At 33.3% G+C, this 13,163-nt stretch overlaps 2 protein-coding genes across 2 annotated transcripts; one reads left to right on the top strand and one right to left on the bottom strand.

The window, feature by feature from the left end:
* The first annotated feature begins 3,458 nt into the window (after positions 1-3,458).
* Positions 3,459-4,823, top strand: LOC132310029 (aspartic proteinase CDR1-like). The gene has a single exon (XM_059808270.1). It carries the CDS (start codon positions 3,459-3,461, stop codon positions 4,821-4,823), a length of 1,365 nt encoding a protein of 454 aa, XP_059664253.1.
* Positions 4,824-7,128: 2,305 nt separating this feature from the next.
* LOC132310028 (F-box protein At5g07610-like) lies at positions 7,129-8,349 on the bottom strand. Its single transcript, XM_059808269.1, has one exon. It carries the CDS (start codon positions 8,347-8,349, stop codon positions 7,129-7,131), a length of 1,221 nt encoding a protein of 406 aa, XP_059664252.1.
* Between the last annotated feature and the right edge of the window lie 4,814 nt (positions 8,350-13,163).

Below are 13,163 nucleotides of genomic sequence, written 5' to 3'. Positions count from 1 at the left end.
GAATTCTAGTCTTGAGACTGAATCTAAACGTTTGGATGGAACGTATATACATATCCAAATCATTCTAGAAAAGAAAACACAAAATTCATGTAAGACTATACAGTATGTCTATACCTCCAAATGAGGGAACGAATATAAATACCTTCTTATCTTCACTCTTTTTTAAAGATTACCTACTCCTCTCTTCTCTTCTTGGCATCTAGAATTCTCATTCATAAATCTTCCAAGAAATCTTTCTAGTCAGAAATGAAAAATATGGAAAAAGAGTTTTTTTAAGGTAAGTAAATATACACAAGAGTTGCCATTACAAGACACATTCTCTTACTGAATGAAAACATATTTAGAAAATTAAATTAAATTAAATTAAAAATAAAAAAACTAACAAAGAGAAGAGAAGCAAGTAAATCTGTTCAAAGTTTCTGTTTGGTTTTCATCAATACAAAATTTGAAGGATAGAAACAATAGTTGTAGCTTTTTTTTTTTTCCTTTTTTTTTTTTTTTTTTTTGGTTTTGTGTCTTCTGTATTGGCAAAACATGAAGAATTTTAATTTTTTTATCTTTAATTTTGCAAAATCAAAAGGAGAGTGACAAAACCAGAATCAATTGAGATAAGACTGAATAAAGAATAAAAATTAAGAATTAGAGGAAGCCAGGAGAGAAAAACAAACGTTTATACTTTTAGAAAATAATCTGACGTAGTGGATTACGTTAAGTTCGGCCTGTCATTGGATTATTTGGTTCTGTTCTTGTATCATTTTCTATTCAATATTTTACTATTATTTTATAATCAAGATATAAAAGAAGGTACAGTCTGTACATCCAAAATAAAACTAAGACAAAATAAAACTAAGACAATACATCCAAGTCATTAAGAATGAATCCAAAACTTCAAGAGTAGCCAACCATTCTGATGAATTCTTCAAAAAGAGCTCTTTAAAGTGGTTGACGGCAACAGCGAAACAAGGAAAGCAGTAACATCTTCTCACGAATACTCTGCATATCGAACTGAAGAACTCAGCAATTTTGGGTTTCCTCTCAGGTCAAAAGGGTTAAGTTATTCAATAGAGATATGTTCTTGGAAAACTATGCTTAAGTAGATTTAGTAGCCTCAAATAACAAATTGGTTTATTTTTAAAGTTAATTTTTCAATTTGGTGAGTTAGGTAAAATAATTACATATACATAAATAACTATTATTTATGTCCAAAATACACTCCAAACTCTTATTTCAAAATACCAAAATATCCTTCCTAAATCAAATAATTTTTTCATTCGTAAAATTTAGAAAAACAATATTTTTGAATTGACTTTCAACTTGGCATTTTTACATATTGTGTATATATTATCAAAATAAATAAAATAAAAAGTAGCATATATATATATATGTGTGTGTGTGTGTGCAAAAAAATTTAACTGTATGTCCTAATCTATATGGGTTCAAACCTGCAAATGTCAATTTAGAAATATATTAAAAAATTAATAAAAATTCATTATGTATAGAATTTGTTATTTCATATACATGTATAATTTTAACCATATCTCTTGATTCATACCAATAAAAACCCGCAAATGTGAAAAACTTTCCTATATATATATATACATATATACATAGGGATATCAAAAAAAAACAAACTAAATGGTTACTCCAGTAAATGGTACACCAGCAATCATTTTTTTTTTTTAATTTATAAAACAATTGTAATTAATTGATCTAAAAAATTGATAATCATCTCAAGACATGCACCACAACAAAAACGATTTATATATTCTTTAGTTTAATTATATTTTTCTTTATGGGGACTAACCTTTAATTGCCTCATTTTTTACTATATTGAATCTTTTTTTATTATTTGTATAAGTTCTCGTCTCTATACATATGAAAGTTGTAGCAATATGGTTCAAAGTTAAGGAAATATCTTATTTTCTTAAAATTTTCAAGTAAAGAAATTATTTAAAGAAAATACTTGATTTTAGGGAAATAATTTTTAGTATTTTGGAATAAGTGTTTGGAGAACATTTTGGACCTAAACAATAGTTATTGATACATATATAATTATTTTACTTAATTCAACCCAAGTGAAAAATAAACTTTTAAAATAGACCATTTTATTATTTAAGGCTCCTAACTCTATGTAAGTTTAGTTTTTCCTTCTTTTTTTTTTTAATGGTGGCTTGATCAAAAGAGGCGATTTATTGGAAGAGAAAAAACTTTTATCTTGGATTTTTTTTTTTTTTTTTTTTTTTTTGTCCTGTAAATATATATTCAACAAAGATAATTTCTTTTTTTTTTTTTTTTTTGGTCAGACAAAAGAGACCTAAAATATTTAAGACTATAAACAAAGGAAGGAATCGGAAAGGGAAATTATATCATTTGAAAAATAATAATGAGGATCACTTGTAAAGTTAGGGTTATAATTGCCATTTCATTTAAAAATAAAGTGCAAAAGTAGAAAAATTGAGTAAGAATATCGCCTCCCTAAATTTAGGCTTCGTTTGGTCCAATGATGATGGACTTTGATCATCTAAGTTAAATATTCTCTAAGTTAATTCGCTACAAATTGACACGTCTAATTTAAAGAAAGTTTGAAATTGTATCGTTTTTAGGTAAGGAAAATTTACCATAGTTTAAAAAATGCATCGTTTTGAATTAAGAAAAATTTATCATACTCTAACTCTCTCTTCTAATGATCATTCTCACAATTGCAGGAATATTTCACACAAAAAATAACTATTCTTTGTTATGGAATTAAGATGGACCAAAATGTGATTGAAAAACATGCAACTTTTACTGACAATAGTAATGATTGGAAAAGTATATATATATATATATATATATATATATATATATATAAGCATCAATATTCAAAAGCCCTATGTCAATCTATAACGAATTCAACTTGGCATAACTTAGAGAATATTTAATTTAAAGGATCCAAGTGAGGACAAGCAAGAAAAGGAAAGAAATTAAAACTTCACAATTAATTTAGAACATACTAAAAAAGAAAGATGGAATATTAATGTGGCATAGAGAGAGTAATTCAATCTCTCTTTCAATTTTATCTACTACAATTCGTTTCAAAAATTAAAAGTAGAAAAATAATATTTATTATATTTAGCTTTTTAAATGAGACAATTAATTTGTAGCATTCTAAAAATGAAAAATGAAATATTATTATCAAAGGAAGTAATTAAATCTCTCTTTCAATATTATTATCAAATTCATGTGGTAAGATGAGATTAGGTGGTCAAAGGTAAAAGAATTAATGTTCATTACAATAATCCCATTTTGATTTTATACACATCAAAAGCATAAATAAGAGAGCGTGTCATAAAACTACTCTTTCCAATTTAGAAAAAATCTAATATATAGTGGACCACATCACATAGTGAAGGTCTAGTCTATAAATTGTGCAATTCTAAAGCTCTTTCTTCATCCCATTCTCTCTCTAACTCTAATCCATGGCTGCCAGCTTCTTCAACTTATCTGCTCTCTTCTATAGTACTTTCATTGTGTCATGCATCATTAATCTTTCAGTTAATGTCGAGGCCAGCAATGGTGGTGGTGGCTTCACTGTTGACCTCATACACCGTGACTCTCCTCTCTCTCCATTCTACAACCCATCAAACACCCATTCCGACCGTCTTCGCAATGCTTTTCATCGCTCAACTCTTCGTGCCGCCCATTTCAAGCCCACCTCTACCTCTACCCCTGGAGACTCAATCCAATCACAAATGATACCTTCCGCTGGTGAGTACCTCATGAGATTGTCCATTGGAACCCCACCTGTTAGCATACTTGGCATCGCCGATACAGGAAGTGACCTTACATGGGCACAATGCGAACCTTGTATTAGTTGTTACAAGCAAAAAGCTCCCATCTTCAATTCCACGCATTCTTCCACTTACGAAGCCTTCCCCTGCGATTCTAAAACATGCCAATCCTTTAGCAAGCCAAGTTGTAGCCACAACGTATGTCAGTATAGTTTGTCATATGCGGATGGATCCTTGAGCACTGGTGATTATGCTGTTGAAACATTCACTTTTGGTTCCACTTCTGGACACCCAGTCTCTGTTCCAAAGGTAATTTTTGGGTGTGGACATGACAATGAGGGCAACTTCAATGAATCTTACTCTGGGATAATAGGCCTAGGATGGGGGAAACTGTCACTAGTGAGCCAATTGGGTGAGGACATCAATGGAAAGTTCTCTTATTGTTTAGTGCCATTCAATTCAAGTTCTAGTGTCACAGGCAAGATAAATTTTGGTTCTAATGCCATAGTTTCAGGGTCCGGGGTGGTCTCAACTCCCTTGGTCTCTAAAGCACCTGAAACCTATTACTATCTTACCCTAGAGGGTATCACAGCTGGTAACAAGACCTTGCCATACAAGTCTTGGTCCAAATCCAAAGCCGGTGTCCATGAGGGTAACATCATTATCGACTCAGGGACAACTCTAACACTTCTTCCCAGGGATTTCTACGACAGATTAGAGTCGGCTTTGGTTGCTGCAATCAGAGCTAAAAGGGCCCAAGACCCACAAGGGATATTCAGTCTCTGTTATGCAACTCAGGGCCGTGATTTCGATGTGCCCACTGTGACATTTCACTTCGCTGGTGCTGATTTGGATTTGCCGGCGTCAAGTACATTCGTGTCGAGCACATCCGTGTCATTTGTCAACGGGCAAGATGATTTGGTGTGCTTAACCATTATCCCTACTGATGACGTAGCCATTTTTGGAAACTTGGCTCAAACGAACTACTTGGTTGGGTATGATCTTGTGAACAAGAAGCTTTCTTTCAAGCCAACTGATTGCACCAAGGTTTAAGCAATATTGGAAATTTATTTCATTCTATGGTTGGATTTAGTTATCGGAATCAATGCTTATGGACATCAAAGAGTTGGGACCATGTGGGAGTCTGTTGTCAAGGTAGAGATTCACATTTACTTACACATATTACTATATGTGATTATGTTACTTTATGTGTGTGTACGTGTCAATGTGGTGAGAAGGTATGATTTTCATATTTCTTTCATTTTCAGGCAGAAATGTGGTGAGATTGTGGGAAATTGAAGTATAAGATTAATATTTAAGATGATCCCTAAATTTGTTTCTTTTTCTGTACTTCTCTTTAACAATTGTTTTTGACAAACGATTTGTAAGACACAGGAGCAGTGCATATATTTACCTTTTTCCCTGATCAGGGCATAAGCAGTATATTGACAGCATATCGGAGTTCTCTTTTACCAGCTGCATTCTCCATCGTTATCGTTCAAAAGTAATTATCCCTGAAAGACGCAACACTTTGCCGCTATATGTATGTTTATGTTGTGACTATTGAAACTTAAATAGATGAAAACACAGTCCAACAAAGTGAATAAAACTAAGTTTAAAAACAATATGAAATAAATTAACTAGATAGGCTCAAACCCACTTCTCTAACTTGCCTAAATATTAGAATTCATGACTCAATTTAACTTCAAAGACTGTAGTTGCAATGCTAAAATTCTGCAGGTGTATATCAAATTATACATGTATATATATGTTACAGTAAACCAAATCAGCATGACAAATGAGACTTTGTAAGACAACCAATTAATTTTAGTAATATTAACTCGTGAGCATGCGCTCCAATGGTATCTCATTCACCTTTCAAAATGGACTGTGAGGGTTCGAGTCTCTAAATGAGCAAAATGAATGTGTTGGTGAGGGTTCGAATCTCCCAATGAACAAAGTGAATGTGCAAGTAAGGTGTGTCTAAATTTCCTATCAATGACCCAAAAATAAAATAAAAAAGCCTTGGTAAAATAATTCTGTGAAAAAACCCCAAGGCCTTTTCACTCATTCACCGCATTATTCATATATTCATCATTTCAAACAAAATTCAAGCCCCCGATGGCACTCTCCTTGCTGTCTAAAACTTCCACTAGATTTTCTTTTCTTTCCTTCTTTTTTTCCTTTTTTCTTATAGTACATGTATCGGCCCCATGCATCATTCAAGTCGATTAGGAGTACGGTTCGAAAGCGAAACCTTAAAAACTTACTTCCTAAATCCCTACCAACCCCATTATGCCCCCAGAACTAAAACTTCCACTAAATTGATTAATGCGGTTTTTTTATTCTCTTAATCCTTTGTAAGTAGGTTATAAAATGGATTTGATTCTTTAGGTCAATTTAGAATCCAGTTTTTTTACTATATATTAATTATGTGAAATTAATGAGAGATTTTCATTAATGGGTGATAAATAAACATCGAGATGTTGGCATCATCATACAAGTTACCTGTGATAGTGCATTGTCACTATTTAAAGAATTTGGTCTTAATATTTTTTGTTGATTATTACTTGATGTGCAATAAAATCAAGTAGGAGAAACCAATGAATTAATCAAGTCAAACATGAAATTGAGCAGACAAAGGTATGTGCAATAAAATTATGTGCAGTTATACAATGACTTGTGTTGGAAAAATTAACATAAAATGGAAACAAGAATACAAAATTTTACTTGGTTAAAAAAAAAAAAAAAAAAAATCTAAAAATAGGATCACGTCCACTCCATACTCCATAGTTCCATAGTTCCATAGTTCTAAATAAAATTACTAACCCCTGCTCCCCAATATATTGCTAAAGAGAATTAGAAATTTAGTAACACATAATAAATGTAAAAACTGTAAAATACCTTTCAGTAATTTGAAGGTGTAAAATTTTATCTCACAGGTTTATTATCAGACTTGATTAACTATATGAAGTATAAAGTATACATTTAAGGGTATTTCCCTTTCAATGTTTACTTCTCGTAACAATTAATTGCGAACCAACTTCAGTATTAATAAACATATATTGTTTATTATTTAAGGTCAAATATAACGAGGATTTATGTATAATTTTTTGTTTATCGATAAACAAATGCATTATTTGATCACATCAACATCAACATTAACATCGCAATAATTATATAAATGAATTTATAAAATCGATAAACATAAACAATATTAACAAACATGTTTTTCTTTAAAATTTGTTTATATAAAAAATAAATAGTAAACATAAATAGTTACCTAACGTAGCCTAAATATATTTGAAGATTGAAGCTGCCAAACATTAAAATAGTGACAAAATTCACTTACCATGAATCAAATAGGAAAAAGTGTCTCAATGTATGGATGCATACGACAGTGATTCGGCCAACAAAGCTCATACGAAGAAGACCCGCGATAATGTGCTACGTCATCAAGCTTCTTAAAGGTATCATTTATGATGTTGTAGGACAAAATCATGTTGGTGCCTACAAGTAGCAACAAAAACACATCTCTTCCGTTTTCTCCATGAATTAAACCAAGCACTGCATAGGGTATACTCATCTCTTTCGATACAAAATCAACCATGGCTTTCAAGTCCACCCGATACTTCAACAACCACTTGGAATAATCACTACACATCTCGAAGACATCAACACTAAATTTATTATCAATAATATTAGTGAACCCAATAATATGCAAATGACCTCTAGACTCTCCAAAATGCCGGAAATTAAAAGGTGGAGAAGGCATTGGGCACCATTTTTCTCTATCAACATCAAAATATATGGAAGTTTTTCCCCGGTAAATGGAAATCCAATGAATGGAACCATTGCAATAGACTCCATTAACATTGTTGAAGTCCACTGTTGGTGCTGTGAAAGGATCGCCCAAGGGTCTCCACCACGCATTGGTTTTTGACGAAAAAATATGTATTTGATACAAGTAGACCTTTCCTTGCAGTGATCTTTGTAGCAAAACAACTTTGTAGTGAAGTGACTTCAACGGATCAAAAGCCAAATATACAAGATCAAAAGTAGTGGGGGAAAAAGGCCAGGAAAGAGTAGTGAATTTCTTGGTAGTAGGATTATAAACGTGATAAGCCCTTGAAATACGTGAAAAGCAGAGTAGTAAACCATTACAGGAATCTACAATTGGTGTAACCGTACTGTAACCACCACCTCTGAAACCACTACAGAAGTCTATACTAACACCATCGCCACTGAAATCTCGAAATTGGGCAAGAGATTCGCACTCTTCACCGTTACTATTACAGGGGTCCGTTAGGGGAATGTATTTGATTTCAGTTCGAGATCTATAGGTGAAGAAAAGGCCGGTGATCTTGGGATGTTGTCGGTGCCGAAATTGCCACCGGAGGAGAGAGAAGCGATGACCGGAGATGAGAGAGAGCCATGCTTTTGAGACTGACTTGAATCGGATGAGGGATTTCGCCGGCAGATGAAGAAGGATCTTCACGACCAGGTCCTCGTTGTCACCGACGAATTCAGCTGCGGCGGCGAAGATTTCTTCCGAGTACCTTCTAATGTTAGGAGCCATTTAACTTCTTTTTTTTTTTTCTTCTTTTTTCTTTTTTTAACTTCTTCCTCTCGCTACTTGTTGAATCCACAAGAAGGTGAATTGTGATTATGATAGGAAACTAAGTCCTAATAAAATACGGCTAAGGGAAACTTGGGTGACTGTAGGCAACCAAATTCCTAAAATATTAAAATTTAATAAAAATAATTTATTTGTAAATTTTCAGCAACTTATTTTACATTTTAATTCGATCAACCTCGATGTAAATTTTTGTCAAATACTAATAAAATAAAAATAAAAATAAAAATAAATTTTATCTAAAAAAAAAAAAATTATGTCGAAACAAACGAGTGTTTCGATCATAACGACAATTTGAATCACTCAAAATTATAATTGTCACCTAAAATAGAGTGATAGCTCCATTGAATGTTGAAAATGTTGGATCACTCAAAATTAGAATAGTCACTTAAAATAGAGTGATAGCACCATCGAATGTTCAAACTATTTTTAAAAAGTATTAAAAATAACATTTATTTTTATCTATCACTTAAAATTCAAGTCTTAAAATTTAATATTTAATAAGACAATACTTGCCAATAACCACGTGTTCCAAAAATTATATAATATTTTAAAAAACAAAATTTGTCAACCCAACTTATATATACAATAAATAAATAAATAAATAAATATATATATATATATATATATATATAATAAAGACTTAAGAAGGATTAATATTTCATTCCAAAACTCTAATCACCTCACTGTCACTCCCCACCCGCTACCATGACCACTGCCCCTCCGCACTCGCCGCCAACAACACTATATTACCACTACTCTCTCTTCTCCATACCATATTTGGATTGAATTAGAATACACCCATTAAAACATCATGGATAATAATTATAGATCGTCTTTTGGCCAAATATGGTACCAGAGAGAGGGCGGCTTTAATGAGAGAGAAAGGAGACGGATGGATTATAAGATTGTAATAGGATGATTAATGAGAAAGAGAAAGGTGAAAAGAAATATGTTGATACGGTCGTATAAAAAGTGTAAAATGCACAATATTTTTAAACATCAATGACGTGAAAGTGTATCTCAACAAAAACAAATTTACACATCATTAATGCTTATGTATACTTTACACAAAAAAGTATTTTAACTGGAGATGCTCTTAGGATTGGATTTGATATATATATATATATATATATCCATTGATGGATGTATAATTTAAATATTCGTGGATAGGGAAAGATTGTTAAAGTAACGCGCTATCTCATAAGATTGAGATGAGCTCTGCAGATTAAGATAAAGATTACAGGCTAAGCTAAGATAAGGATTACAAATTACGAATAAGGATTACAAAATACGATAAGGATTAGGCCTACAGATTATGATAAGGATTAAGATGACGGAAACTCTACGTAACATCCTGACCTAAGCCCTATAAATAGAGGGGGCTAATCGGGCAATAAATCCTAATTCAATTTCTTGATTTCTCCAGAAAGATTACTTCTCACACTGATTTATTCATCAGAACCTACTCTACCGGTAACACTCCGGTGTTTGTAGGATCATTTATTCAGGAAGTCAGATCAAATCCGGGTTGCGCAGAATCCATCATCAACATCCATTTTTAAATTTAGAACGCATGTCGAGTCTTTATTGGACCACCATCATAAGAAATAACCTCCTTGCATGACCTAAAGCAAGCATTGTTTATATTTAAAATTTATTTTTATCATGTAATAATTAAGATTGAGACATTTTATCACGTTTCTAACAATAAATAATAAATTCGTTAAAAAATAATAAATAAATAGATTTAGGGTGAGACTTGGGCTGTTGGGCAGGCCAAGGGTTAGCTAGTGCCAAACCCAAGGTTCTAAGTTGTAACACCCAACTTGCACAAGACTAAATTCTGAAAATCCCATCACATCTCAATTCACGTCGTACCGCACGAGTTTATTGAATTTCTCTGATCCGTCAAAAATTTTACAAGCTACTAATAAGTAATAACTAAATATTGTAAAAAATAAAATGTTAAATATATAACTAGCACCCTGCCACCAAACAGGAGGCTCAAACCCAAAACCTCCCTTTGAAGAGTATGGGTCTGGTTGCGCGAGGCCATTGGTCCATTAGATTTTTTATATATTATTTTGTTTCTTTAGTAAAATATCTATTATTTTTAATATTTTTATTGTAAAATTTTAAAATAAACATGACAAAGTTAGGTTAATATCTATGATATTATAAATTATTTAATTTTCACTTTATTTTATATAAATAAAGTATATTTTTAAAATATAAATTTTTCCTTTATTTCAGTCTCAACTACTATGACTAGGAGAAAAAATTTAGTGCACCCATTGTACCGTCCGCTCGTGCCTACACGTGTATTACACGTACAGTTAAATTTTTTGAATATTACTTGTATGCATGAATAGTAAAATAATGAAGGAAAAATTACATCTTAATCTTACTTTTACACATTAAAAACAATTAAATCCTATAATTTTTTTATTAGAAGAAAGAAGTCTTATTTTTGAAATCTATTTACAAATAAGTTCAAACCTCTTTTCAATATTACCCTTATTGTTGAGATACCAATCATATATGAAACTCATATGCCTCGCTCTCGTTTGGGGTTTGGACTAGTATGACAATGGCGAGAAGGATCATATTTGCGGGTGAGGTTGTCGGGTATTAGGTTTATGGTGTCCTTAACCATGAGCAAAAAGTGGTGGATAGTTTTCATGATGTTTATGTTAGAAAAAATGATTATGATTGTTGGTGGTAGTTCGTGAGTAGAATGAGGAGATCATTCCACGTCGATCAAGAATCTTGAGACCAGTATCCAAGTGGAGATCCAAGCAACACAAGGAATCCTCTCAGTACGGAGATTAAGAAAGAGAAGGCTGAACTCGGTACTATGTGAACTCGAGGTTACCAATCAGTAGTCATTAATATGGTTGTTGTTGTTAAAAAAGGCTGATTAACACCCCTATTTATAGTGCCTACTCCCTCGGTCAATGTCTTTTAGTCTTTCAGATGAGTCCGCTCTTACCCAAAGGTTTGAGAGCCTCTCCTTCTGACGGATGAGACATTGATGGATGGGCCACGACGCTTTGCCCCCCGGTTCAAAGAGGAAATGGCGCTTCTTAATTAATGTGGGTCTTATCAAACATCTTTCGTAATTAATACATCTTTTACTCTTACTTGTTCGAGCTCAGGTACCGAGTATCCTTTCCCCCTTGTGCTGACCCCGGAATGAGGCGAGTCCTTGGATCTCAGCCACCTGTCCACATGTCCTCAGATTCCCGGATTCCAGAGGGAGAATAAAAACCTTTCTTGAGGTCCGGCCTTCATGACCTCGCGTGGCTTTTATCCCAATACTATGGTTCGAGGTCCCCAATGGCCAAAAGGGGAGAACCACAAAAGCAGGTTAGCCGAGGGTGTCCCCTTCAGAAGGCAACCTCGAGCGAATAGGGGTGGAGGAGCCCATCCGACTAGAGCGGGGCGCGTCCTCAGAAGAGGAAGGGTAGTGTAATACCCCTAGTTTTCAAAAGGATAGAACTGGAAATTTTATTTTATTTTTTCATTGTTTAATTAATTTAGTTATGTGACTAAGTTGTTTTTTTTAAGTGATTAATTGTGTTTGCTTAATTGATTTAATTAATTGTGATTGCTTAATTGATTTAATTAATTTTTGTGTGTATTGAATTTACATGTTAATTGAGATTATTTTAATTATATTATTTGAATTTATTTAATTGTTTTATTTAATTAATGTAATGTTTATTTATTTTCTGTATGGTAACTTAGAGTTACAGTTATAATTTTTTGGCTTATAATTCACGTATAGGTGAACCGCCGTAGGTTAGAACTGAGATAGTTTCATGGGCCGATTAGGATGGGGATTAGGGCTTAGTCTCTGATTATTCATGGACTAGGGTATTAATATACACCTATAAATATAAAGCAATACATGGTTTAAGGTTTGGAGAACAGAATAAACGTACATTCTGTAAACCATAAACAGAGCCCTAAATTGGTAGTGAAAACCAGAGAGATGCAGAGAGAACCGGAGTGGGAGTTTGGGTGGTTCACAAAACAGAATCAAGGAGGGAAGTTTGGTGTGTGTTACTGGACTGCAGTAGGAGCAACAAGGGTGGTCTAACACTCAAAGACGTGGACTTAGCTTTGCAAGTTTGAGTTTCAAAGGCAAGTTTCTGATCTTCTCTTTCCTAGGAATCTGTGTTCTGTGCATGCTTAGATAGACTCCAGGGATTAAACTAAAGTTTAAATACATCTTTTATGCATGTGAAATTGTTATGTGATTTTATGGAATTAATCTGGTCTCTGTTGTTTTAAAACTTAAACCTGTGTTCTTATTGTCGATGCTTAAAACTTGGGTTATAACTCCTGTCATGGTTGAATTATACTGCTTCAAAATTAATCTGGGACTAGGATGGGACCTTAAAACATGTAATTAAACTTATTACAGAGACTATAAGTGGTGTCGAAGGTGAGGAAGAAAACTGGAAGGGACAACGGCTGCTAAGGGAAGGAAAGAAGGCTCCCAAAGGCCTTAGAGCGGGCTCCCAAAGGGGGGAGCCGGCTCTAGATGTATTGGAGCTGGCTCTAAGGGTACTAGAGCTGGCTCTAGGCAAAGTGGAGTAGGCTCCCAATTTTGGGAGAGCCTGCTCTCTCCTTAGGCTTCTCCGAGGTTGGTTTTAGTGACTGTTTGGGTGGTTTAGGGACTGTTTGGGCTATACAGAGTTTGTGTACTTTGTTTAAAGTGTTTCAAATGAGGTATATTATTGTTT

This window comes from Cornus florida, unplaced genomic scaffold, assembly GCF_030987335.1.
Source record: "Cornus florida cultivar Cherokee Brave unplaced genomic scaffold, ASM3098733v1 CherokeeBrave_3.0.0_Hap2_Chr05, whole genome shotgun sequence".
NCBI classification, from domain to species: domain Eukaryota; kingdom Viridiplantae; phylum Streptophyta; class Magnoliopsida; order Cornales; family Cornaceae; genus Cornus; species Cornus florida.
Note: the sequence above shows the minus strand (reverse complement) of the source record. Positions and strands in the feature narration are given on the sequence as shown.